This window comes from Wyeomyia smithii, chromosome 2, assembly GCF_029784165.1.
Source record: "Wyeomyia smithii strain HCP4-BCI-WySm-NY-G18 chromosome 2, ASM2978416v1, whole genome shotgun sequence".
Lineage (NCBI taxonomy): Eukaryota > Metazoa > Arthropoda > Insecta > Diptera > Culicidae > Wyeomyia > Wyeomyia smithii.
Window position 1 is genome coordinate 243,918,142 of NC_073695.1, and position 23,856 is coordinate 243,941,997.

The following is a 23,856-nucleotide window of genomic DNA, read 5'->3' on the forward strand; positions in this document are numbered from 1 at the left end:
TCAAATAATTATTGAGATACTACGCGATTCACCATAAAATGCTTGTCGGTTGAACGACTCGGCGCTCCCGATATTGCTCTACATCGACAGTATTGTCAGTTGCGGGAAAATTTTTCCTCACAAGAGGCATTGGAAACGCTTTAGAAGTGCGCGGGTATATTTAATCCTGTTGATGTCTATTACAAAACAATGCGCAAATCCAATTTCCGCGCTGTTTGTAAAAGACATTTCCACGATTGGTGATATCCACGCTTTTTTACAAGGATTTTTCGGGCAATTTGTAGAGATCACCAATATTTAACGAAAAACAACCGGTTCAAAAGTATCGATCCAGCTTGATAAAAAATAACGATTTTCAGGTCCCAATGTATTGATACCGAAAGTATCGATACGGTATCCATCAAAGCTATAACACCTCTCTCCGCCGATAGTAATAATTTTTCGTTTACAAAAAAATCACCCTACTGTAACAGCTCTCGTCGTTAAAGTTTCTCGGTATAGTTGGGGCTTCAATTTTGATGCTTGAAATAGTTCGGAAATTACCCCTAAAGGTGGCGTTGCGATGCCATCTTCTTTCCCTTACACACTAGAGCTTTTCCAGTTTTGACAAAGTTGTAGATCTTGTAGTTTTATGAAACTTCACAGAATACACAACATTTCTAACTCTTCACATTTCAGAGATCTACGAGTTTTCATAAAACTGGTCGGAATTTCACGTGTAATTGTGATAATTTTAGGCGTCGTACACAAATTACGTAACGCATGAGGGGGTTGAAGCTGCGTTACTTATCGTTACGTAGGGAGGAAGGGGGTAGTAGAAACAGTTACGTAACTGTGGTGTTTGCTCGAAATTGAAAAATTTCTAAGGGGGATCAGGCTGTTCAGCATTGCGTAAATTAAGGAGGGGGGGAGTCATATCGAACGTAGGAGGGGAGGGGGTCTGAAATCTAGATTTTTTGCGTTACGTAATTTGTGTACGACGCTTTATGAGTTCGCTCGCTTACAAAATTATTACAAAAAAAACAGCAAGCGAATCACAAAATTATTACCAATTTAGCAAAAACTCGTATATTTAAAAAATTTGAAAAGACAAAAATTTTGTGTCTTATACGGAGTTACATGAAATTTTATGATCTAAAATGTTGTCGAAAACTGCAGAGCTCTAGCGTGTAAGAATAAAAAGTTGATGTCGAAGCGCCATCTCTGCAGCCAAATTGGGAACTAAACTAAACGTCAAATTGAAGCTCTAATTACCACCGAGGAACTTTGCTGAAGACTGCAAATCGATTGGATCAAGTATCAGAGTACTGGACTATTCCACGCAATAAACGGGTCATTCCATGTCAAGTGTCCCAGGAAATGCATCGACCATCTCTGATTTCGACCAAAATTTGTGAGTCGATGTATTTTGGGCCGGAACTTATGAGTACAAAGTGTTGTACCGATTGGTGGACCCCTCGGCCAATGGGACTGTCTCCACTTTTTGCGAATTTAGCAAAATGCCTTTTTTATTTTGTTAATATCTCGGGACCCTGAAGAGCTACAGATGATAATGACACATCATTTTAAAGGGTTTTAGATGTAGAATCGAACTACGTGATCAATTTTTTTCTGCAGTGTTGTCAACATTTTATTTTTTCGATTCAAAACTTAATTTGCAATTTCCTTAAAATACCCCCCTTCGATTTTGATTTTGACCACGCCAATGTGTTTAGCAGACGATTTTACATAGGAATCACTTATCAGCAAAAAACAAATGTAGCGTTCCAGAGATACAGCATTTTCAAAATTGCAAGATTTTGGATTTTGTCTACGCACGAAAGCGCTTCTACATAAATTGCTGCTATCTTAATGGTATCCTAGCAGGCGTTTGTGTAATCGAAGAGATGTACCTTTGAGGAGCATCCGTTAATGATGTAATGCAAAAAATCCCGCTCTAGAATCATTTTCACGAAAGGTTACAGGAAAGTTTTGGCTACACTTTTCGTATTTAAATTCAAACTGTTTTTTATTAAATGTACACTTTTGTCAATGATTTTAATTTTGAAACCAACTTGTGACATTATTAATAAGGCCGTTACAAATTTTATTTCATTTTATGGCACCCCTTCAAAAATCTTGAATATTGGAAGTGGAAGAAAAAAAAAGCTCGAACCGTTTTATTCATTTTATTGGTTTTCCGACAGCATAGATGCTTTATTAAGCAACCAACAAGTCCAGTAACAGCGAGAGTGTCGTCTAAAGGCAAGCGAAATAAATAATAATAATAATAATAAAGTGTTATTTTTCAATATTTATTTGAGTGCAAGTTACAAACGTCATAACATGCACACAAACTTTGATTTTTTTCGTCTCCTTTTCGACCCCCTTTGCTAACCTTGGACATAAAAAGAATTCGAAATTTGTATCAGCCTAACGTGAAAAAATGCTGATTTCAGATTCCATTTCATAATATTGCATGTTTACATTCAAGAACACATGTTCAAACAAATCTCCGAACGCATCCAAAATATTTTATCATAACCGAGTATCTTAATTTGCTCATATCATAGCACGTCATAGAGCAAGTAAGCCTATCATAACATTCATCTGCATATATTCTTCTTCTTCTAACACAGGATTAGAGCGGAGGTGGCATTTTCTGTTCTGTTTATTTGACACAGGCTTCGCAGCCACTGACTCCTACTGATATTAACAGTCTCCTCCCGAGCCGGGACTCGAACATGCAACGACTAGCAGTTTTGTGACGAAATTTGACGAGAGGGAGGCTAGGGGGTCAAGCCAAGCTACGTAGCAAATATGAAATTAAAAAAATTGGGTATTCTAATTGTTTTTTTTTCACGGCTTTGTTTGTTTATGGCCATTTTTAGTTCTTTGTCTTGTCTTATTCATTTATGATACAATGTTATGATTTATGATACAATGTTATGATTTTTGGTAGTAAAATTTGCAAAAAAAGTTATTGGGTGGGGTGAGAGTGAGGGAGGGGGGGTGTAGAGTTTGTTATAATGCTACGTAATTATCTATAGGGGTCTGACTTTGTGACAAAATGCTACGATGGGAGAGGGGCAAGGGGGTAAAAAAAACTAAAAAAAGCTTCGTCATTTATGTATGCTCCCTCAGTAGCTAGTAAATCTCATCGCGCAAGCTGCTGTGATAACCAATACCGTTTTCCAGCGACACAAATTTGTTTTAAATACAATCCAATTAAACACACCATCTTCAAGAATGAAATGACTGCACCCGTGATGAGACACATTGTTTACAATTTTGAAATCATAGCAAACCTTGAATTAGGAAAACAACATGACCAATCACTAGTTAGGAAACGGTTTCAAATTGAGAGAAGATGATTTCTACAATGTGATAAACCAATAAAATGAAGATTCATGTGAAAAGTGTAACCAAAACTATCCTGTAACATTTCGTGAAAATGATTCTAGTACGGGATTTTTTGCCTTACATCATTAACGGATGCTCCTCTAAGGTACATCTCTTCAATTACACAAACGCCTGCTAGGATACCATTGAGATAGCAGCAATTTATGTAGGAGCGCTTCCGTGCGTGGACAAAATCCAAAATCTTGCAATATTAAAAATGCTGTATCTCTGGAACGCTACATTTTGTGTTTTTTGCTGATAAGTGATTCCTATGTAAAATCGTCTGCTAAAACATTGGCGTGGTCAAAATCAAAATCGAAGAGGGGGGGGGGGGTATTTTAAGGAAATTGCAAATTAAGTTTTGAATCGAAAAAATAAAATGTTGACAACACTGCAGAAAAAAATTTATCACGTAGTTCGATTCAACATCTAAAACCCTCTAAAATGATATGTCAATATCACCTGTAGCTCTTCAGGGTCCCGAGATATTAACAAAATAAAAAAGGTGTTTTGCTAAATTCGCAAAAAGTGGAGGCAGTCCCATTGGCCGAGGGGTCCACCAATCGGTACAACACTTTGTACTTATAAGTTCCGGCTCAAAATACATCGACTCACAAATTTTAGTCGAAATCGAAGATGGTCGATGCATTTCCTCGGACACTTGACATGGAATGACCCATACTTAAAGTGAAATATCACAAAATTACACAAAATCACACAAAAACACATCTTTCAAAATTTTCAAGTAGTTCTTGTTATAACGTAACCTGCCTTACAACATAACTTATTTATGAATGGCAAAATTGACTCAACGAGATAGGGTTCTCTGCTGAATTGTCGCGCTCCGCAACGCTCATTAAGATTCGCTGGATTGCTACAACCCAGAGTGCATCGCTCAATATTCGGTTACAATGAACCTGCCACTGTGTGTACGAGCACCCACTTCAGTTGAAGACATCTTTGAATTCGGCGAACCGTCAAACAAATTCCATAGTAAAGTAACTATGACTAACATTTTTTAACTAACCATAGAGGAGAGGGCGGCAGTTTCGGACACTTTTTCTACCATGATTTTAAATATTTTTTTGTTATCTTTAAAAAAACGGAATTCATCCTGGCTGTTGCTTGGACATCACAGTATCATATAAGCGTGTTAGTAGTGTGCGATGATGCGACTTCGGTTAATTTATTTGATTTTTTCGAAATTACTTTTTTGTCCGAATGTGCCCCGTGGGTGGGGTAGTTTCGGACAGTCCTGGGACACTTTCGGACAGTGTTGAAAAACTTTTCCAGTTTAATGAAAATTTTGTGTTTTTCAACTATTACTTTCATATAAACAGAGACTGAGATCAGATGCTTTGCAAACTTCGAAACTCATCCTTCTATTTCAAATTTATTTCATGAAATAAAAATCGCGCAAACTGGCTATGAGGGGGAAAGGATACAAGAAATATACCATTTTCTCGGCAATATTTGATTGGTTTAAAGTACAATGGCATTCGTGATTGTCAAGCGACAGCAAAATTAGTTCACTTACGCTGCTTTTTGGAACCTCATTCAAGTGTTCCAGAACAGTGAGAAACAATTTCCCAATCGTTTTGGCATACGACACGTCAATCCATAATTCATATGAGAACTTTCGATCAAATATTTCTCTAGAAACGTTTCTTTCACGTTCGTAAACACTTGTTGATCTGAGTTTTTGGACGAGAAGCTTTCTGATTTTTCCGTTTTATCGTTTATTTGATTTTTCAGACGACAGACCAAGGTGTTCTTTTAATTCCGCAGGTATCAGAAGCGTGTCTCAAAGACATTGTTTCCAGCTCATCTTCGTTGATGCTTGCTCTATCGGTTTTCCTTTTGTAGTTCCGAATCATTTTTAGGACTAAGAATCAATCTAAATCGATATTTGTTAATAAACAACAATCAAACACAAATTTGATAAGTGTCCGGCACGATGTCCGAATGTGCCCCATCACCATCCGAAAACAAATCTTAATTTTATTTAATAAATAAGATCTTTGTTTACCCGATGTTATTACGTTTTTTCAATGCATGTTAGTTACGAACTAAGGTGGTGTACTTAAATTTTTAAATCGTACACAAAGAAATTAGAGAAGTACTTACAACTTTAAGCTCAAACGGTTTCCACATGAATGAAAAAATGGAACTATGTTGGTTTCGTTAGTAATAAACAACCAAGAACTATCAAACTATATGTCTTCTAAAAACGCACATTAAATGCTCTGGCTTTTACACAACAAATGTGTCAAAAGGATAACGCAACAGTTGCGTAATGAATACATTGACAGAGATCGAAATCAGAATATGTTTATTATAGGTGTCGAGACAATGGACTGTACTTAAATCACTACGGGAACATTCCGGATGGTTCTATCACTTCACAGGATTTTCGGATGAAGAACTTCCAATTATTTCACTCAAACTTATATTATACTTTAACCATTTACACTCTTCCAAAATTTAAACACGAATGAATCTATCTCCACTGCCACTGTCCCATTTATAGCACTGTACTAATTTCTAGAACATTCGAAACGGAAAACTAAAAAAAACTATGAAGGAACGTATTCACCATCTGGAAAACTCGAGAAAATGCTCCAACAGGAAGTGGCTGTCAAACACGTCGAGCTGTCAAAATTTGCGTTTGCGTTGACGAGGGGTAAACAAAACCGGAATTACATCGAGCTGAACCGATTGGCTCGAACATTCTCCCCCCGGGACTCGTCGATTTCAGTCTCGGAAGCTTGTAGATTATCCAAAATTAGCAGTGGAGCAAGTTTATGTATTGGTCGCATCAGTAAACCAGCCTTGGTTCGCAGTTCCACCGTCCTCACCATGTTGTCTAATCCCCGATAAGTGTTTTCCACCTTTCCCATCTTCCAGAGTTGCGGAGGCAGATTGTCTTCTTTAATGAGCACAATCATTCCCTTTCGAAGGTTGGCATGCTTACGAGTCCATTTGCCTCAGACTTGTAATTCCACTAAATATTCACGGGACCAGCGTTTCCAAAACATCTCCCTAAGATGTTGTACATATTGCCAACGAGAGAGGCGGTTGCTAGGGATTTCATCATATGTTGGCTCAGGAATTGCATTCAATGGTCGGTCAATTAGAAAATGACCCGGAGTGAGAGGTTCCAAATCTGCCGGGTGGTCAGATGAAGCATATAAGGGTCTTGAGTTCAAAAGTGCTTCGATTTGGCACAGTAAAGTCGAAAACTCACTCATTGTTAATAAAGCTGACTGACACACCTTCCTCAAAATCGTCTTAGTGCTTTTCACGCCTGCTTCCCATAGCCCACCCATGTGTGGTGCATTCGGCGGAATCATTCTCCAACGAGTTTGACGAGAATGACAAAATTCAAAAATTTTCTTCTCAGTTAGTTGCTGCCTAAAAAGTTCATATAATGCATGCAGCTCATGTTTTGCTCCGACAAAATTTGTTCCATGGTCAGAATACACATCTTCGGGAAGTCCACGTCGAGAAACAAACCGAACCAATGCACTCATAAACGCCTCGGTTGAAAGGTTCTCTACGGCCTCGAGATGAATCCCCTTTGTCACCAGACACACAAATACACATATGTAGCCCTTGACGGGAGCAGTCTTACGACCTGTTTGCTTTATAAAAATGGGTCCGGCATAATCAACACCCACCTTTTGGAACGCTGGAGCTCTATCACACCGACTTGCAGGCAGGTCACCCATGAATTGATTGGCAGTTATTGGTTTGCACTTGAAACACGTGAAGCAATTTCTGGTCACTTTGCGAAAAGTGGATCGTGGATTCAGAACCCAGAACTGTCTACGCACAATAGCCATAAGAGCAGATGGGCCCACATGGAGATTCTCACGATGAATAGCCATTATAAAATTTTGAACCACCATATTATGACCAGGTAAAATTAACTGGTATTTACCTTCATCAGTCAAACTCGAATGACGTAATCTACCACCCACTCTCAACAGCCCGTTATTAATTATTGGACATAAGTTTCCAATATGCTTGCAAGGCTTACCTGCCTTCACTCTTTCAATTTCATCAGCTAGACTTTGAAATTGTAACACACGAACTATGGTAGTCATTGCCGACCGCAATTCCTCCACTGTAGGATATCGCTGAATAACACGATTCATCTTAACCTTTTCTCTGCAGTTTTTATAAAACCGCAATATGTACGCCAACACTCGTTGCAGTTTTCTAAACGATTCATATTTGAAGAAAATTGGTAGAACATCCATATTAACCACTGCTTGTACAGCGGACACACATTTCTAACTTCTCTGGAGAATCTATTTCGTACATCTCGTCTCGTAAAAATCTCGGACCGATCCACCAAAGGTCATTACTTAATAACTTATCAGCGGATTGACCACGAGACACCAAGTCTGCAGGATTTTCATTCGTATTAACATACTTCCATCGAAATCGTTCACCGCTCTCTTTAATTTCACGCACACGATTTGAAACGTACAAATCTAGTTGACTGGGATTTTTCTGCAACCAAGCAAGCACGATTTGGCTGTCAGACCATAAAATTATTTCGTTGAATGCAGTGTTTGGTGCGGAGAGGATTTTCTTCACCAACCAGACTAACAAACCGGCAGCAAGCAATTCTTTACGAGGGATTCGGCACTATTTTAGATTTAGCGCATAACAATTTAACATCGATTTTTTTTTTAGAAACAAGGGATCTTATGTAAACACACGCTCCATATGCGTGCATCGAAGCATCAGCGAAGCCGTGCAACTCGAACACAGCGGCGTCGGAATTCACTATTTGACGAGGAATACGAAGTTGGCTAACACCATCAATGGCCCTAAGGAAAGTTTCTACTTCATTTTTCAACTCACCGGTGATACCTTCATCCCAATTCAGTTTTGCTTTCCAGATTCTGGGCATCAAGAGTTTTCCGATCACGATGACCGGTGCCACTAAGCCAAGCGGATCGTACATACGTGCGATTACCGACAAGAGGTGTCTCTTTGTAGGCGTCTTTTTATCATCCGATGGTGCCGAAGAAAATATTAATTCATCCGACGCCGGGTTCCACATCAAACCCAACGTTTTGATTGCTTCTTCTGCGCCGATGCAGACGAGTTCCTCACGGTCACATTGAGGGATCTTTCCCAAAAGTTTGGGACTATTCGACGACCACTTATGTAGGTGAAAGCCACCGGCGGACAACAGCTGGACCAACTGCTCTTGTGCTGCGGACGCCGTGCTGAGATCATTGAAACCGAATAATGCGTTGTCTACGTAGCAATCCTTCTCGATGATGTCAGCAGCCATAGGATATTTGGCTCTCTCGTCGATTGCCAACTGTAGCAGAGCTCTTGTAGCCAAAAACGGAGCGGATGCAGTGCCATAAGTGACGGTAGTCAGCTCAAGCACACGAAGGCGACACGATGGATCAATTCTCCAGAACACACGTTGTAACGGTGTGTGACACTCGTCGACGATAATTTGCCGATACATCTTCGTAATGTCGGCAGACAAAACATAACATGGCTCACGGAAACGAAGGACTATGGATTGCAGGTCGCTCTGGTTAATAGCACCTACCTTTAAAACATCGTTGAGGGAGCGTCCAGAGACCTTAGCTGAAGCATCAAACACTACCCGACATTTGGTGGTAGTATTCGACGGTTTTAAAACGGCATGGTGAGGTAGGTACCATTTCACAATACCCGGCATGTCCTTATTTTCGTCTATTTCTTTACAGTGACCAAGGTCCTCATATTCAGCCATGAATTCTGTATACTGTTGCTTTAATTCTGGTTGCTGAGCAAGTCTTTTTTCCAAAGCATAAAATCTTCTCAAGGCCACTTGTCTGGAGTCCCCAAGTTCATCCAGCGTGTTGCGGAGTGGCAGTTGACCTACGTATCTACCCGTTGCATCACGACGATGTGTGGCTTGGAAATGCAGTTCACATTCTTGCTCTTCAGTGCAAACCTTAGAAGCAGAATGCACCTCTTCCACCTCCCAAAAACGTTGTATCAACGAATTCAAATCATCCACCGTGACGGAGTGTGAGTAAACTGTCTGTTCTGCTGTCGTATTCACATCGCAGCAACCACCAACGACCCAGCCGAGCATTATTTCTCGCAGAATAGGGTAATTATCAGCTAATATATTTTCACCTGGTAGCAGTAACTTGAGGAACCATTGGTTTCCTAGCAACAAATCGATTTTTCCACTCTGATAAAATTGTGGATCTGCAAGACGTACTCCGGACGGCAAATTCATGGCACTTATTTCCACGCTTGAAGATGGCAAGTCTGCCGTAACCTGATCCGTGATCAAGCAACTGACGTTGGCTTCAAAATTAGAGTACCTGGAACGGATTTTGAGGACGCAACTACCCAACGAATGGCTCTTTATGTTGTTAATGCCTGCCACTACTATATTGGATGGATTCTGCTTCAAGCCTAATTTTTCCATCATTTCTAAGTTTGCTTGGGAGGGTGAGTCAAGTAAAACTCTGCAGGGGCGGGGGTTGTTATTTTTATCGATGACATCCACTACAGCTGTCAGCAATAATACTTGCTGCAGCGGTCTAGTTTTTACGGATGACCAGGTGGCGCTAGTTACTTGTGGAGGTTGCTGCTCTTTTTCCTGCTGAGCAGGGAGTTCTGGTTTAGGTGATGGTTCCTGTTCGTTTGCTGATCGCTGCTCCTCTAAATGGAGCAGACTATGATGGCGACGTTTGCACTTTGTGCAGAATTTGGCAGATTGGCAATTACTACTGTGATGACCTTTTCTTAAACAATTGAAGCAAACGTTTTTCTCGCGTACCTTCTTTAATCGTTGCGGTACGGAAAGTGACTTAAACTCGGAACAGGTAAAATTTGGATGTCCTTTTCCGCAAAAGTCGCACTTAACCTCTACGTGAGTGCTAAAGATTTTTGGTGATTCAATTTAGCTGGTGCTAATGTTTTGGCCTGACTTGGAGGTAACTTAGATACTTCACAGCGTTCAAAAACGAAGCATTGATCTTTCAGAAACTTTAGGGTATCAGCGTAATTTGGTAACTGGCCATGAGCAATGGTTGATTCCCAACGTCTTCTGGTTTCCTTATCCAAGGAATTTGCTAGCAGATGGACAAAAATCTGCTCGGATACCCCGGTAAACTCTTGCTGAAGGAATTTGAGGCTTGCTACGTGTCGGGAACACTCATCCACCAGGTGTCTCAATTCACTGTGGTTTTCTTTTGACATCCGTTTGAGGTTGAGCAGTCCGTGTATATGGGTATCAATTGAATGGCGCTTATTCTCGTATCTTTCTTCTAGCATCTTCCAGGCATGAGCATAGTGGCCTTCATTAATGGTTTTGGCATCGATTAAACCGGCTGCATCACCCACCAATGACTTATCAAGGTGGTAAAGTTTTACAGCAGGTGGGTCGGGGGTTTTATCAACTAAATCCTTGAACATTGCCTTAAATTTTGGCCATCTTTCGTATCGGCCATCGAACGTGGGAATTGGCATTCGGAGGGACTGCTGGACCACAACGGTTGCCTGCGGAACTGCTACGGCATGCAGTTGACTGGCATTTACGTTTGCAACTTGAGAACCACAATTGATTCTAGCAATTTGCTCTTCGAGCAATATGGATACTTCGTCGTAGAGGTTATCGAATGTTTCATAGTGTTCGTCATGCGACTCACGATCATCGTCACTAATTAGCGTCATTATCAGATCATGTATAGCCTGATACTCTTTGTAAGCAGCTTCTAGCTTACGTGAATAAACCTTCACTTGTGCTTCAGTCAGAACAAGCGGCAAGTATTAAATATTTTCGTTACCTTACCTTTTGCAACGCCGCGGCGGTGGATGAGTGTGTTAAGTTGCTCCATGGCTTGCAACTTTTCCTTCAATTTTAACTTTCTTTTCTGGCGTTTGCTAAGGGGAGTAGAGGATGACGAAGCTGATTGCCCAAGTGCGTTATCAGCTACGACAGGACTCTGCGGATGCACAGAAGCACTTCCGGACATACCACCTAAGACGCAAACTAGTTCCAAACCTTATGCTTGGAACGGGAACGGAACACAGCCAAGTCTGTGCTCACGGTTACTAAAGTTTGCGCCTTTTGCAATATTAGCAGATAAATTATCACTGCACGATCTTCGATTTGAAAGCCATCGACTCTGTACACTTCAAGATGGCTACTTCAAATTTTTCAATGGCTTCGCACTAGCACGTGCGTTCACTTATTTGGTGCCCAATTTCACTGTTCTTTTAATAGGCTATCGTTCACATGGCTCACTTCTCGAGCGTTTCATCACACACGCGGAACCACCGGAATACCAAATTTATTCCCGATATCCGGCTCGAAGGACCAAATTATGTCGAGACAATGGACTGTACTTAAATCACTACGGGAACATTCCGGATGGTTCTATCACTTCACAGGATTTTCGGATGAAGAACTTCCAATTATTTCACTCAAACTTATATTATACTTTAACCATTTACACTCTTCCAAAATTTAAACACGAATGAATCTATCTCTACTGCCACTGTCCTATTTATAGCACTGTACTAATTTCTAGAACATTCGAAACGGAAAACTAAAAAAAAAACTATGAAGGAACGTATTCACCATCTGGAAAACTCGAGAAAATGCTCCAACAGGAAGTGGCTGTCAAACACGTCGAGCTGTCAAAATTTGCGTTTGCGTTGACGAGGGGTAAACAAAACTGAAATTACATCGAGCTGAACCGATTGGCTCGAACAATAGGGGTGTGCGAAACTGGCTTTTCTGGTGTCGAAACGAAACGAAACGAAATTAACCCTTAATTTCGGTTTCGCCAAATTAGTCGAAACGAAATTAAGGTGGATTTCGAGTTCTCGAGACGAAACGAAATTGGTCTCTAAATTTCGCGAAATTTCGAAAAATAAAATAAATGTTTCTGAAACATAGCATTACAATGATTTGAAACGTTGGAGCGTACGCTAACGAAGTACCCTTCAGCAGATGATCACAAGGTGCTTACCTGGTCGACGAAGAGTAACGTAGGTATTCAGATATCGATAAACCGACAATGACGAGAAAATCAAAAATGTTAAAAACTAAAATCTTGATGCATATATCCATTTATACTAACTATATTGCAGGTAATAGTAGCGCGATAGATACAAATGATCTAAAGGTCACACTCGAAATGTCTTTGTAAATAATAATTTAATAACTTCTGAACTGATTCTTTTGGTTTAAATGTAACTATGTTTAAAATAGTAATCCTTCTTTCACAGCACTTTCATCATTCAAAATCTAAGTTTTGTCCTAGAGCTCGAACTGGAAAACATGAGACATGGGCCCTATGCAAACGTAAAAGCGACGAATCCGATAAGCAATTCCTTGGCGGCCTTCTGATGCATTTCTGCATTCTCTAAAAGCAGCAAAATTCACAGGAATGGTTAAAAAGCTATAAAACCTTTGGAGGGCAACTTTTTTGTCGCTTTTGTTGACCAGTGTTATTGAATTTTTTTTAACACCGTTTAGTCAGACTAGACTAAGTGACATCTCTATCAATTCGAGGAAAACAAAATTTAAGCTAACTATTCTGTAAACTTTGAAGTTTTCAATATTTTTGCACATTTTTAATATAACTTAAAATTACTTTTTAAAAATGTCCCAGTTTCAAAGTTTTTTTGTCATTTTTGATTTGGCTTAAACTTTGCAAAAACGTTTCTATAGGCTGAGAAGCTATTAAAAATGCTATTTTGGGAGGATTATTGTGATTATAAATATTTTCAGAGCTAAAAGTTTTTTGATCAGTGTGACGTCTCTGGAAAAGTTTTAGATAATTTTGTCTTTCCGATAAAAAAAACACTAAAAAATTCATATTTTTTAATGTAAAAGAAGCATTAAAATTAATATAGAAAAGCTTATTTTTCAAAAATCTAATTTTTTTTGTATAAAAATTACAAAAAAATTAACGAAGTGATGAAGAAATCAAAAAAAAGTTATATGTTTTCAAAAAAAAAAAATTTACGACATGTTTATTTTTAGAAGGACAATATTATTATCTACAACTTTGCCAAAGACACTATGCCAATCAAACAAACGATTATAAAAATATTTTGATTACCCACAGAGTGCCCAATTGGAGATTAAAACTTTTTTTTCTGCTAAATCGCTTTGTTTGACTGGCATAACTAGTGTCTCTGGTAAGGTTGTAGAAAATAATTTTGTCCTAAAAAAATATGCCTTGTGAGTTTCTGCGACACCAAAAATAAAAAAATGCATTTGGGACCATTCCTAAACTACGTGGTCATATTTTGATCCCTTTTATACCCCCCTAATCTCCCGTGGTCTTTCGGGGTCTTTTGTTTTGTGATCTTATTCTGCAAATATATGTTCATTGAAGTATGAAAAATTTATAAAAAAAAATGAAGGTTTAAAATAACTGATTTTTAGTTATTGCGCAAATTGTAAATAGAATTCTTAGTAATATCATTTTCTCAAAAACAATGGTTGTTTAATTTTTAATAACATTTCATTGTCTTTAACAAATATAATAATTTCCTTACCTGAAAGTAATTAAAAAAACGTTATTCTGTTGAGTATATTCAGATTGATTTTCAATTTGTTGTTGAGTATCAAAATAAATAAAATTTGTTTAAGCAGTTTGATCATATACGATGAATTTTTCGCTTATAGTTATCATCTAGAAATCATCTAGAAAAATATTTAGTTGATAATAAGTGAAACCTTACTTTTAGTGATTTTCAGGTATCGGATTTGTAATTTAGTTCTTTTTGATAAATTACAAAGTTTTTGAATGTCGAACAAAATATAAACATCTTTCTTTCATCTTTTAGTTCACGAACATCCACGTCTTATATATTGTTTTTAAGACCAAGACGTTGATTTTTTTACCGGTCGTTGAGTATTGAAATATACTTCCAGGAAAAATAACATAACTCCCGATGCATTGCAAAATAGAACTATTATTCTAAAGAAGTAAATGCCATATAAGGCAAAGCCTGTTTAAAACAAAAAAAAAATTCTTCGTTCGGATAAATTTGAAATATGTTTCAAAAATTTGATTACAGTTAATTGCTGACAACTCGCAAACTTTCCGTGACTATTATTAATTATCAAGTCGTGGTAAAAAAAATTATTAATTAAAAAATTAAAAAAAAGCTTCGTTTCCCCGTCTCCCTATACATTTGGGAACGGCCCCATTGAAACCAGGCCCGCATTCGGGGGGTACAAAGGGATCAAATGCCCCGGGCCTCCCGATTCAAGGCCCCCCCCCCCCTAATCCTGGAGCGACCTTTTTTTTTTGCTCGTCACCTTTCAGAACGTTGCCTCTAAATGTTTTAAGAAAAGAGGGCCTCACAAACAAATTTGCAACGCCCCCCCCCCCACCGTTTAAATCCGGCCCTGTTTGAAACAAACCAAAAATTTTTTTTTTCAGCCAATCAACAGTTAGAATGGCATTTTGTAATGCAACAAACAAATAGTTTTCTCTTTACTCAATTAAGTTATTCGTAATCATCTTCGTTCTCTTATTTCTCGTTCTTTCTAACCTTTCTTTTCTTCTACCTTGTATATTCGTCAAGTGCAAAGTCAGAATCACTTTTATGCTATAATCTGAACTTGTTTTTGACATTGTAAAATTTTGTGTCCCCTAAAACAAGAGTAACATTTCTCAGTTATGTGTTCAACGAGAGCGAACCATGTACTTTTTATTCATTCATTGATAAAGTATACTTTTTTGGTAACACGTTTATAATATTTTTGATGAGGTACCTAGCAATTTTGAAACCTATGCTGACTCTGAAGTCAGAGTGTTTTGAAACAATACTAAAAATTCAGGCAATTACAACTTTTTCTGCTTGACACATCGATCACTAAGTCTGCACACTATAAGGCATGATATGCCGTCAGCCTAGTGATAGCAATGAACTAACTGAAAAAAAAAAACACATTTAAATACACTACGGTGTGCGAAGAGGAGTCCTCTAACACGGAGAAATCCGGAAAAACGCTTGAAAATTTTTACAAGTCGAGTAGCATAGAACATTTGGCCTGTAAGATAGAGCTTCAGAGCTTTAGTTTTGACAGAATTTGCTATGCCCTCCTAAACGAAAGACTAAAAGTGACCTCTTTAACCTTGTGCGCTGCAAATATAACCACATTTTGATGTGCGTAAAAGATGCGTAAAATTTATTCCTACAAACAAATTACTAGATACCTTGTAGCGCATTTGGACGGCTTCATATTTATTGAATATGACTTAAGTGATAACATGCATTTTATGCTCTGCGTGAATAAAAAATTCTTCCCGCATGATGTTACGGTTTTGTCTTTAAAAACAAAAATTACCGGCTTTAGTTTAGGCTATACGAGTTTATTCTTCTATGACTGACTTTTATTAGTAAACCAGATATCTGTTTGTATATATTCAATTTAATTTATAGTCGCAATGAGCACAAACCAAAATAATGTAATAACGTGCATCGGAAAATTTGTCCGAAATTTCACGAAGTTTCGTAATCGTCGAAATTGGAAGTTTAATTTCGCGAAATTTTAGGCGGAATTTAACGAAATTCAACGAAATTTTTCGGCAATTTCGCGAAACCGAAATTTCGCGAAATTTCGGGAAATTTCGAGTTTTGCGACATTATACGAAATCATTCGTAATCTCGCACAGCCTTAGTTTATTAAACACAAAATCGTGGTGTTTCGGTAGACTTCGTTTTTAGGCAAACGATCAGTTCTGGGGCGCTCAAAAAACAGCTGGTAACTTTCACGAGTCGGTGCGTATCAAAGGCTCGTGCGTCTCTAATCACCGTCAGCAACCGAAACAGCCAATAGCGAGCCTTGAAGCAACAGAACTTAAGCAGGTATTAGACGAAGCAAATATTTGCTATTTTTCAATACAGATTTAATTTTGTGCAAATAGAAATCGTACCAAAAATAGCAAATATTTGCTTCGTCTAACACCTGCTTTACTGATGCTAGTGCCAGTAACGTGGAACCGAATGCATATGAATAAAACCAGAGTCGTCGTTAAATGCAAAATGTTTTAAGCAATACCAATGTCTGTTCAATTGTTATTTATTCGGCGATGTTTTTGAATGCCCGGGTTCATGATAGTGATTCGATCAGTTCATATTCGCATTAGTCAGTACCGAAGTCATCAGTATCGATTACTGCTGGCACTGCTTTAACGATAGCAGCATTCTGAAACATATTACCAATACCAGTACGAATTATCATGGCAATTTTTTTTTTTTTTGACGTTGACTAACGTCTATATCGAAGTTAGGCCCCTGAATTTGAATATCTAGTAATTCAACCAGGGAAAACCAGAGAAAAGTGGTCAGGTTTTGAGCGCTTATTTTGCAGTCATCTATAATCAGGTTTTCGAGGTTTTGGCATCAATCGATCAGAAATTCTTTTACGGTTAAATTTATGTAACAAAAACAAACTATTGTTTGAGATACACTATTGAAAAATTGGTAATTAATATCGATTGTCTAAATCATACCGCGCAGCCAATCACTACCTCTCTTCCCAAGCACAGTCGACACTAACGGATACAATCGATCCGACTTTGTTGTTATTGTTGTCGTCACTTTCTGTTTCCGATGTTTATGCTGCTGCTAGTGGAAAAAACCTTGCAAATATGCATCTTTTTGTTGGTGTTAATTTTACGACAGCGGCTGGCGCCCCATCATTCTGATTCCAAAACCGCACCAGTGACATGCGGACGCTAGGTGATAGCAGCTGAAAGGAGGAAATACAAAATAGTACCGGTCATCTCGTGCCGGTTGTACCCGTCATGCTGGTGGCTTTAGTAGTAAATGGCTACTGCAAAACACCTAAATGGCTGGAATTCTGGACGGACTAACCAGAAAACGATAATCGGCAACTGGCACCTTTTGGTGCCTCGAAATTTTGGTACAGAAGCGGCTAATTGAATTTTCTGTTCTACCAAATGCTGCTGCTAGCGGAAAAAACCTTGCAAAAATGCATGTTTGTGTTGGTGTTAATATTACGACAGCGGCCGGCGCAGCTTTCAAGAAACATTTGTCTCTACCATTCCATCATCTATGTAGCCCCTCCTTCTTTCTAATTATCTGACGAAGCCTTGGTATAAAACGTATCGTTCGAACATTTCACCCCATCAGTTTCATTATTAAACCGTACCGAATACATACGGACGCTCGGTGTTAGCAGCTAAAAGGAGGAAAAACAAAATAGTACCGGTCATCTCGTGCGGGTTTCACCCGTGATGCTGGTGGCTGTTAGTAATAAATAGCTACTGCAAAATACTAAAATGGCTGGAATTCTGGACGGACTAACCAGTAAACGAGAATAATCGGCAACTGGTACCTTTTTTTTTTTTTTTTGTTCATCTATAATTTATTTGACACGGCACAAATACAATTTAATGTTTAACGGCGCCAATTATATCTGGTAGCTTACTTTCTAAAGTATCTTAATAACTAAAAGCAAATTTTTTATCCTCGCTGCCGACTACGAGCTGAAACTAAATCTAACTTAAAGCTAGAATATTTTGCATTAAAAGCACTGATTTGTTGTTTAATGGTTTTCCATCGCCATAGGTAAGCAGCATATTGAATATGTTCCGCTGCTGGGCCAAGATATTACGGACTGGCATATTGGGTTGTCTCCCTCGGGACCTGAGAGTATCGTGCGGGTCTAGTTGCTGTTTCCGGATCCGGGGTCTTAACGTGTTCTTGTCGTTTGGTTGGATGTAGGCGGAAGGGAATAGGATTAAACTTGGGCGTGGATGGATTCCAGGAAAACGTATATAAGGGACATGTAGGATAGGTCACGGCTCGCCAAGACATCACGAACAGGAACAGCCGGCTGCCTACTTTCGGCCTGCAGGGAAGCTATTAATTTAGACCTGGCGTCACGGTGTACAGGGAATGACCATACCACATGCTCTATGTCGTGATAACCTTCACCACAGGCACAGATACCACTTTCCCCGAGCCCAACACGACGGAGATGGGCGTCAAATCTATAGTGATTGGACATAAGCCGGGACATCACGCAAATGAAATCCCGACCTACATCCAACCCCTTGAACCACGGGTTCGTCGATACCTTGGGGATTATGGAATGTAACCACCTTCCCAGTTCCCCCTTGGTCCAAGAATTTTGCCAACTGATGATCGTATTCTGACGTACAAATGAGAAAAATTCATTAAAGGCAATTGGTCTTTCATAAATTCCACCGTTTGTTGCGCCCACCTTAGCCAAAGAGTCCGCTTTCTCATTGCCCGGTATCGAGCAGTGAGAAGGGACCCACGCTAAGGTAATCTGATACGATTTTTCGGATAAAGCACTCAGATGTTTTCGTATTTTCCCCAGGAAATACGGAGAGTGCTTAACATCTTTCATCGATCGGAGAGCCTCAATGGAACTGAGACTGTCCGTAAAGATGAAATAATGGTCCTTGGGCATTTTTTCGATAATCCCTAGGGTGTACTGAATTGCAGCTAATTCTGCGACGTTAACAGAAGCAGGATTATTGAGCTTATGGGAGACGGTTAAATTGTTATTGAAGACCCCGAAGCCAGTGGACCCATCAAGAAGTGATCCGTCAGTGTAGAACATATTGTCGCAGTTGATGTTTCGATATTTATTGGAAAAAATTTTGGGGATCTGCTGCACGCGTAAATGATCCGGGATTCCACGAGTTTCTTCTATCATGGATGTTTCGAAAAACACAGTAGAATCAGAAGTATTTGATAAGTCGACACGATTTGGAATATTCGAAGAAGGGTTAATATTTTGGGACATGTGATTGAAATACAATGTCATAAAACGGGTTTGAGAATTAAGTTCGATTAACCTTTCAAAATTTTCAATCACGGGACGGTTCAAGACCTCACATTTGATTAGAATACGAGAAGACAGGCTCCAGAAGCGGGTTTTCAATGGTAGTACTCCAGCTAAGATCTCCAAACTCATCGTATGGGTCGATTGCATGCAACCCAAGGCGATACGCAAACAACGATATTGTATTCGCTCCAGTTTGATCAAATGTGTGTTTGCTGCGGAGCGGAAGCAGAAACACCCGTACTCAATAACAGACAATATCGTTGTTTGGTAAAGCCTTATACGGTCTCCTGGGTGGGCTCCCCACCATTGTCCGGTTATTGTACGAAGAAAATTCACTCTTTGTTGACATTTTTTCATCAGATACCTCACGTGACAACCCCAGGTGCTTTTAGAGTCGAACCAGACACCAAGATATTTGTGTACCAAAACCTGAGAAATCGTTTTACCCATTAATTGTGTTTGAAGCTGAGCAGGTTCATGCTTCCTAGAAAAAACTACTATCTCAGTCTTCTCCGGAGAGAATTCGATACCTAGCTGTAGAGCCCAAGCAAACAAATTGTCCAAGGTATTTTGCAATGGTCCTTGCAAATCGGCAGCTTTGGCTCCTGTAACAGAGATTACACTGTCGTCTGCAAGTTGTCTTATCGTGCATGAATTTGCCAGCCATTCGTCGATGTCATTTACATAAAAGTTGTGAAGAAGGGGGCTTAAACATGAGCCCTGGGGAAGACCCATGTAGCTAATGCGAAAAGTTGCCAAATCGCCGTGCGTAAAATGCATGTGCTTTTCGGACAGCAAATTGTGCAAAAAATTGTTCAAAATTGGAGAAAACCCTTGTCGGTGAAGTTTACCCGAAAGAATGTCAATAGAAACGGAATCAAAAGCCCCCTTAATGTCCAAGAACGCAGACGCCATTTGTTCTTTACGAGCATACGCCAGCTGAATATCTGTTGAAAGCAACGCAAGACAATCATTCGTCCCTTTGGCACGGCGGAAGCCAAATTGAGTATCTGATAGTAGACCATTTGATTCGACCCAATCATCAATCAATTTCCGGATACAGGATAGCATTGCAATCGGCCTATAAGAGTTGTGATCAGAAGCTGGTTTCCCTGGTTTTTGGATGGCGATCACCTTCACTTGCCTCCAATCCTGCGGTACAATGTTTTGCTCCAGGAACTTATTGAACAAGTTCAACAAGCGCCTCCTGGCATTGCCGGGTAGATTCTTCAACAAGTTGAATTTGATTCTATCTAACCCAGGTGCGTTATTGTTACAGGACAGGAGGGCAACTGAAAATTCTGCTATAGTAAAAGGTGATTCTATCGCGTCGTGGCCCGGAGACGCATCGCGAACAATGTGTTGCTTAGGAACAGAGTCCAGACATACTTTCCAGGCAAAATCAAATATCCACCGACTTGAAGACTCCTCGCTTTCGTTGACTGTTACGCGATTCCGCATTCTTTGGGCTGTGTTCCAAAGAGTGCTCATCGATGTCTCCCTCGACGTCTCGTTCACGAACCGACGCCAATATCCGCGTTTCTTTGCTTTAGCCAGGCTTTTAAGCTTGGTATTAAGCTCCGAATACCGTATATAGTCGTCGGGTATACCTCCCTTCCGGAAGGCCAAAAACGCGTCGGATCTTTGCGTGTAGACATCGGAGCACTCTTTGTCCCACCACGGAGTTGGAGGCCGCTCTTTGATCGTTACGCCGGGATATTTCTTCGTTTGGGCTTGCAACGCGGCGTCGAGGATTAAGCCCGCGAGGAGGTTGTATTCTTCAAGTGGTGGGTGATGTTGAATCGACTCGACCGCTTTCGAAATCATTTCTTCGTATAACTTCCAATCGACATTCCGTGTGAGGTCATACGGAATGTCAATTGGTCGCATGCGAGTTGACCCGTTTGTAATTGAAATAAGAATAGGCAGATGGTCGCTACCGTGAGGATCGAGGATTGCCTTCCATGTGCAATCCAACCGTAGCGACGTCGAACATAAGGATAGATCCAAAGCGCTTGGGCGCGCTGGAGGTTTCGGGATACGTGTCATTTCACCGTTGTTCAAAATAGTCATGTCGAAGTCATCGCAAAGGTTATAGATTAAAGAGGAGCGGTTATCATTGTATGGGGAACCCCAAGCCACGCCATGAGAGTTGAAGTCTTCCAAAATCAAACGTGGCGAGGGAAGAAGTTCTATTAAATCAAAGAGCAGCCGTTGCCCAACCTGTGCTCTGGGAGGAATATATATTGAGGCAATACAAAGCTCTTTACCTTGTATTGTCTTTTGACATGCGACAACTTCGATGCCCGGAATCGAGGGGAGGTTAATACGATAGAAAGAATAGCACTTTTAAATCCCTAAAAGTACTCCTCCATATGGGGTGTCTCGATCAAGGCGAATAATATTAAAATCATGGAAGTTGAGATCAATATTTGAAGTAAGCCAAGTTTCACAAATGGAAAATGCATCGCATTTGTTTCTATTTATTAAAACTTTAAATGAGTCCATTTTTGGTAAAATACTTCTAAAATTCCACTGTAAGACAGAGATAGAATCCTTCGTATACGCAGATGAATTAGGCATCGAAGGATACAATCGCTGCAAGGAGGGGCCATTGGGCAGTCAACTGCTTCAAAAATGATCTAACTGTTGGGAGGAATGCTGTAAGAAAAGTTTTAATTGGATCGGGTACATTGAAAGTTTCAAAAATCCAGTCCACAATGTCAGAAAAATTGACCAGTCCAGCATTTGATTTATCAACTGGATGTGCAAAAGGAACAACTGGGGTTTTAGATGTTCCAGGAAGTGCTGGGAACTCCTTCTGAGACTTTAAATTTGCAAGCCCAGGAGGAGTTTGCTTCGGTTTTTCCGCAGCACTTTTAGATTTTTTCGTATTATTCATTCCATCTTGAGAAACCTTAGGGCCTTTCCTGGGAAGCTTAGGAGAGGAAATATGTTCCCTCTTTCTATATTCTCCAGGATTGGCGTAGGACGTTTCTGCTGGTGGATCGTCAGAGTCCGTTTCATCCGAAGACAGCAGATCAAAGGGGTTCGATGTTATGGTAGAAGTGGTCACAGTCTTCTTAAGAATTTTAGCGTAAGAACGCTTTGAGCGCTCCTTAAGAGACCGTTTAATTTTATCTCTGCGTTGTATGTGCACCGGGCATGTGGAGAGCTCATGCTGATTTTCCCCGCAGTGAATACATTTTTCAGCATTTACACTGCAAGAATCGTCCGCATGAGTTACTCCACACTTGCTACATCGTGCCTTATTGCAGCAGTAGGCGGCTGTGTGGCCTAGCTGCTTGCAATTGGTGCAATTCATAACACGGGGTACATACAATCGCACAGGCAGACGAACCCGGTTAATCGAGACGTGGCTAGGGAGAGCAGATCCGGCAAACGTAACGCGAAACGAGTCTGACGGAGTGTACACTTTTGTGCCGTTGACAAGAGACACAGACCGCAATTGCTTGCAATCTATGATCTTTACTTTTACGTCGTGACACAAAGCATTTTTGAAGCAGCCAAAACCGCTTGCCAAGATACACTCGACCGACAGACTCGAATCGGTTATGACACCGTCGAACTCCACGTCTCGTGCGAGTATATAAACGCGATACTCGCGTGTGAAAAGCTCGGAGCGAGCAATAGCGTTGGCCTGTTCCAGGTCGCTGACCACGACACGGAGCTTGTTGGGTCTGACCTTGGAGATTTCGGTCACGGCCTTGTACCCCTCCGTCAGGTCTTTCGAAATCTGCAAGATGTTTAACGGTTTCGATTTCGGTCCTGCTTTTGGCCGAAAGAAAACAGTAAAGCTGCCCTGAGATCCGTCCGGGTAAAGCCTGGGGCGAGGGGGGACTGGAGAATTAACAGTGGAAGGGTTGGCAGGAGGGACAGGGTCGGAGGGGTTCGGGGATGGTGGCACGGGAGTCGAGGGATCTACATCCATCGCGCTAAATCTAGCGCACTAGCGCCGACAGAACACGTACCTCTTTACTTCTCCTTTCAGCAGGGTTGGTTGTCCGAACGGTCGAAGCTGCAGCCGTTACAGCCAGCAGCACCAATACAGCAGCTCCAAACAGCCACCAGCAGCGAGCCGGGTGTGTGATCACTCAGCACAGCGACACAACTCGCTGTCAACTGTTGGCTTCTTCTTTTTCCTCCTTTGTGTTGAGATTCTCGTCCACTGCTGTAGCACAATTCACTTAGCAGCCAAATCGGCTTACGCACCAGCAAACAGCCACGATGCGAAACAGTTGCACAAAGGCGGGCGACCTTGAACCTTCACTCGACCAGGCAAACAATGCCAACACTTACTCGCGCGTCTTTTGTTTTATATTCTATCGGAGCGATCACCAAACACATCCGATACTGATGCGTGTTCGGCACAGAATGAACTGGTACCTTTTGGTGCCTCGAAATTTTGTTACAGAAGTTTTGTAAAAGAAGCGTTGCAATTCCCCCTACTATTTGCTTCAATGGAATATTTTTTTTTTTTTATGAGAATACGGTAGTCAACGTCATGCGGTCGTATCTTGAATACCACGCTCCTACTTTTTTTTGTTAGGGAATTAGGATTACGTTGTCCATTGATGTGAACTTTT

At 40.3% G+C, this 23,856-nt stretch overlaps 2 protein-coding genes across 2 annotated transcripts in view; both read right to left on the reverse strand.

Moving 5' to 3' along the window:
• Positions 1-23,856, reverse strand: part of LOC129720850 (pickpocket protein 28-like) — a 143,220-nt gene that overhangs the window by 2,978 nt on the left and 116,386 nt on the right. The gene's annotated exons all lie outside the window — the stretch shown is intronic.
• LOC129720518 (uncharacterized) lies at positions 7,648-11,402 on the reverse strand. Its single transcript, XM_055672001.1, has 4 exons — positions 11,219-11,402; positions 10,356-11,171; positions 8,260-10,293; positions 7,648-7,793 (listed from the first exon to the last, which is right to left on the reverse strand). The coding sequence occupies exons 1-4, from the start codon at positions 11,400-11,402 to the stop codon at positions 7,648-7,650; spliced, it is 3,180 nt and encodes a 1,059-aa protein (XP_055527976.1).

Coding starts and splice junctions, on each gene's coding strand:
- LOC129720518 (XM_055672001.1), bottom strand. CDS start 11,402: ATGTCCGGAAGTGCTTCTGTGCATCCGCAGAGTCCTGTCGTAGCTGAT. Junction 11,172..11,218: donor CCGCCGCGGCGTTGCAAAAG/GTAAGGTAACGA, acceptor TTCTGACTGAAG/CACAAGTGAAGGTTTATTCA. Junction 7,794..8,259: donor TTGGGATGAAGGTATCACCG/GTGAGTTGAAAA, acceptor AAAATCCTGCAG/ACTTGGTGTCTCGTGGTCAA.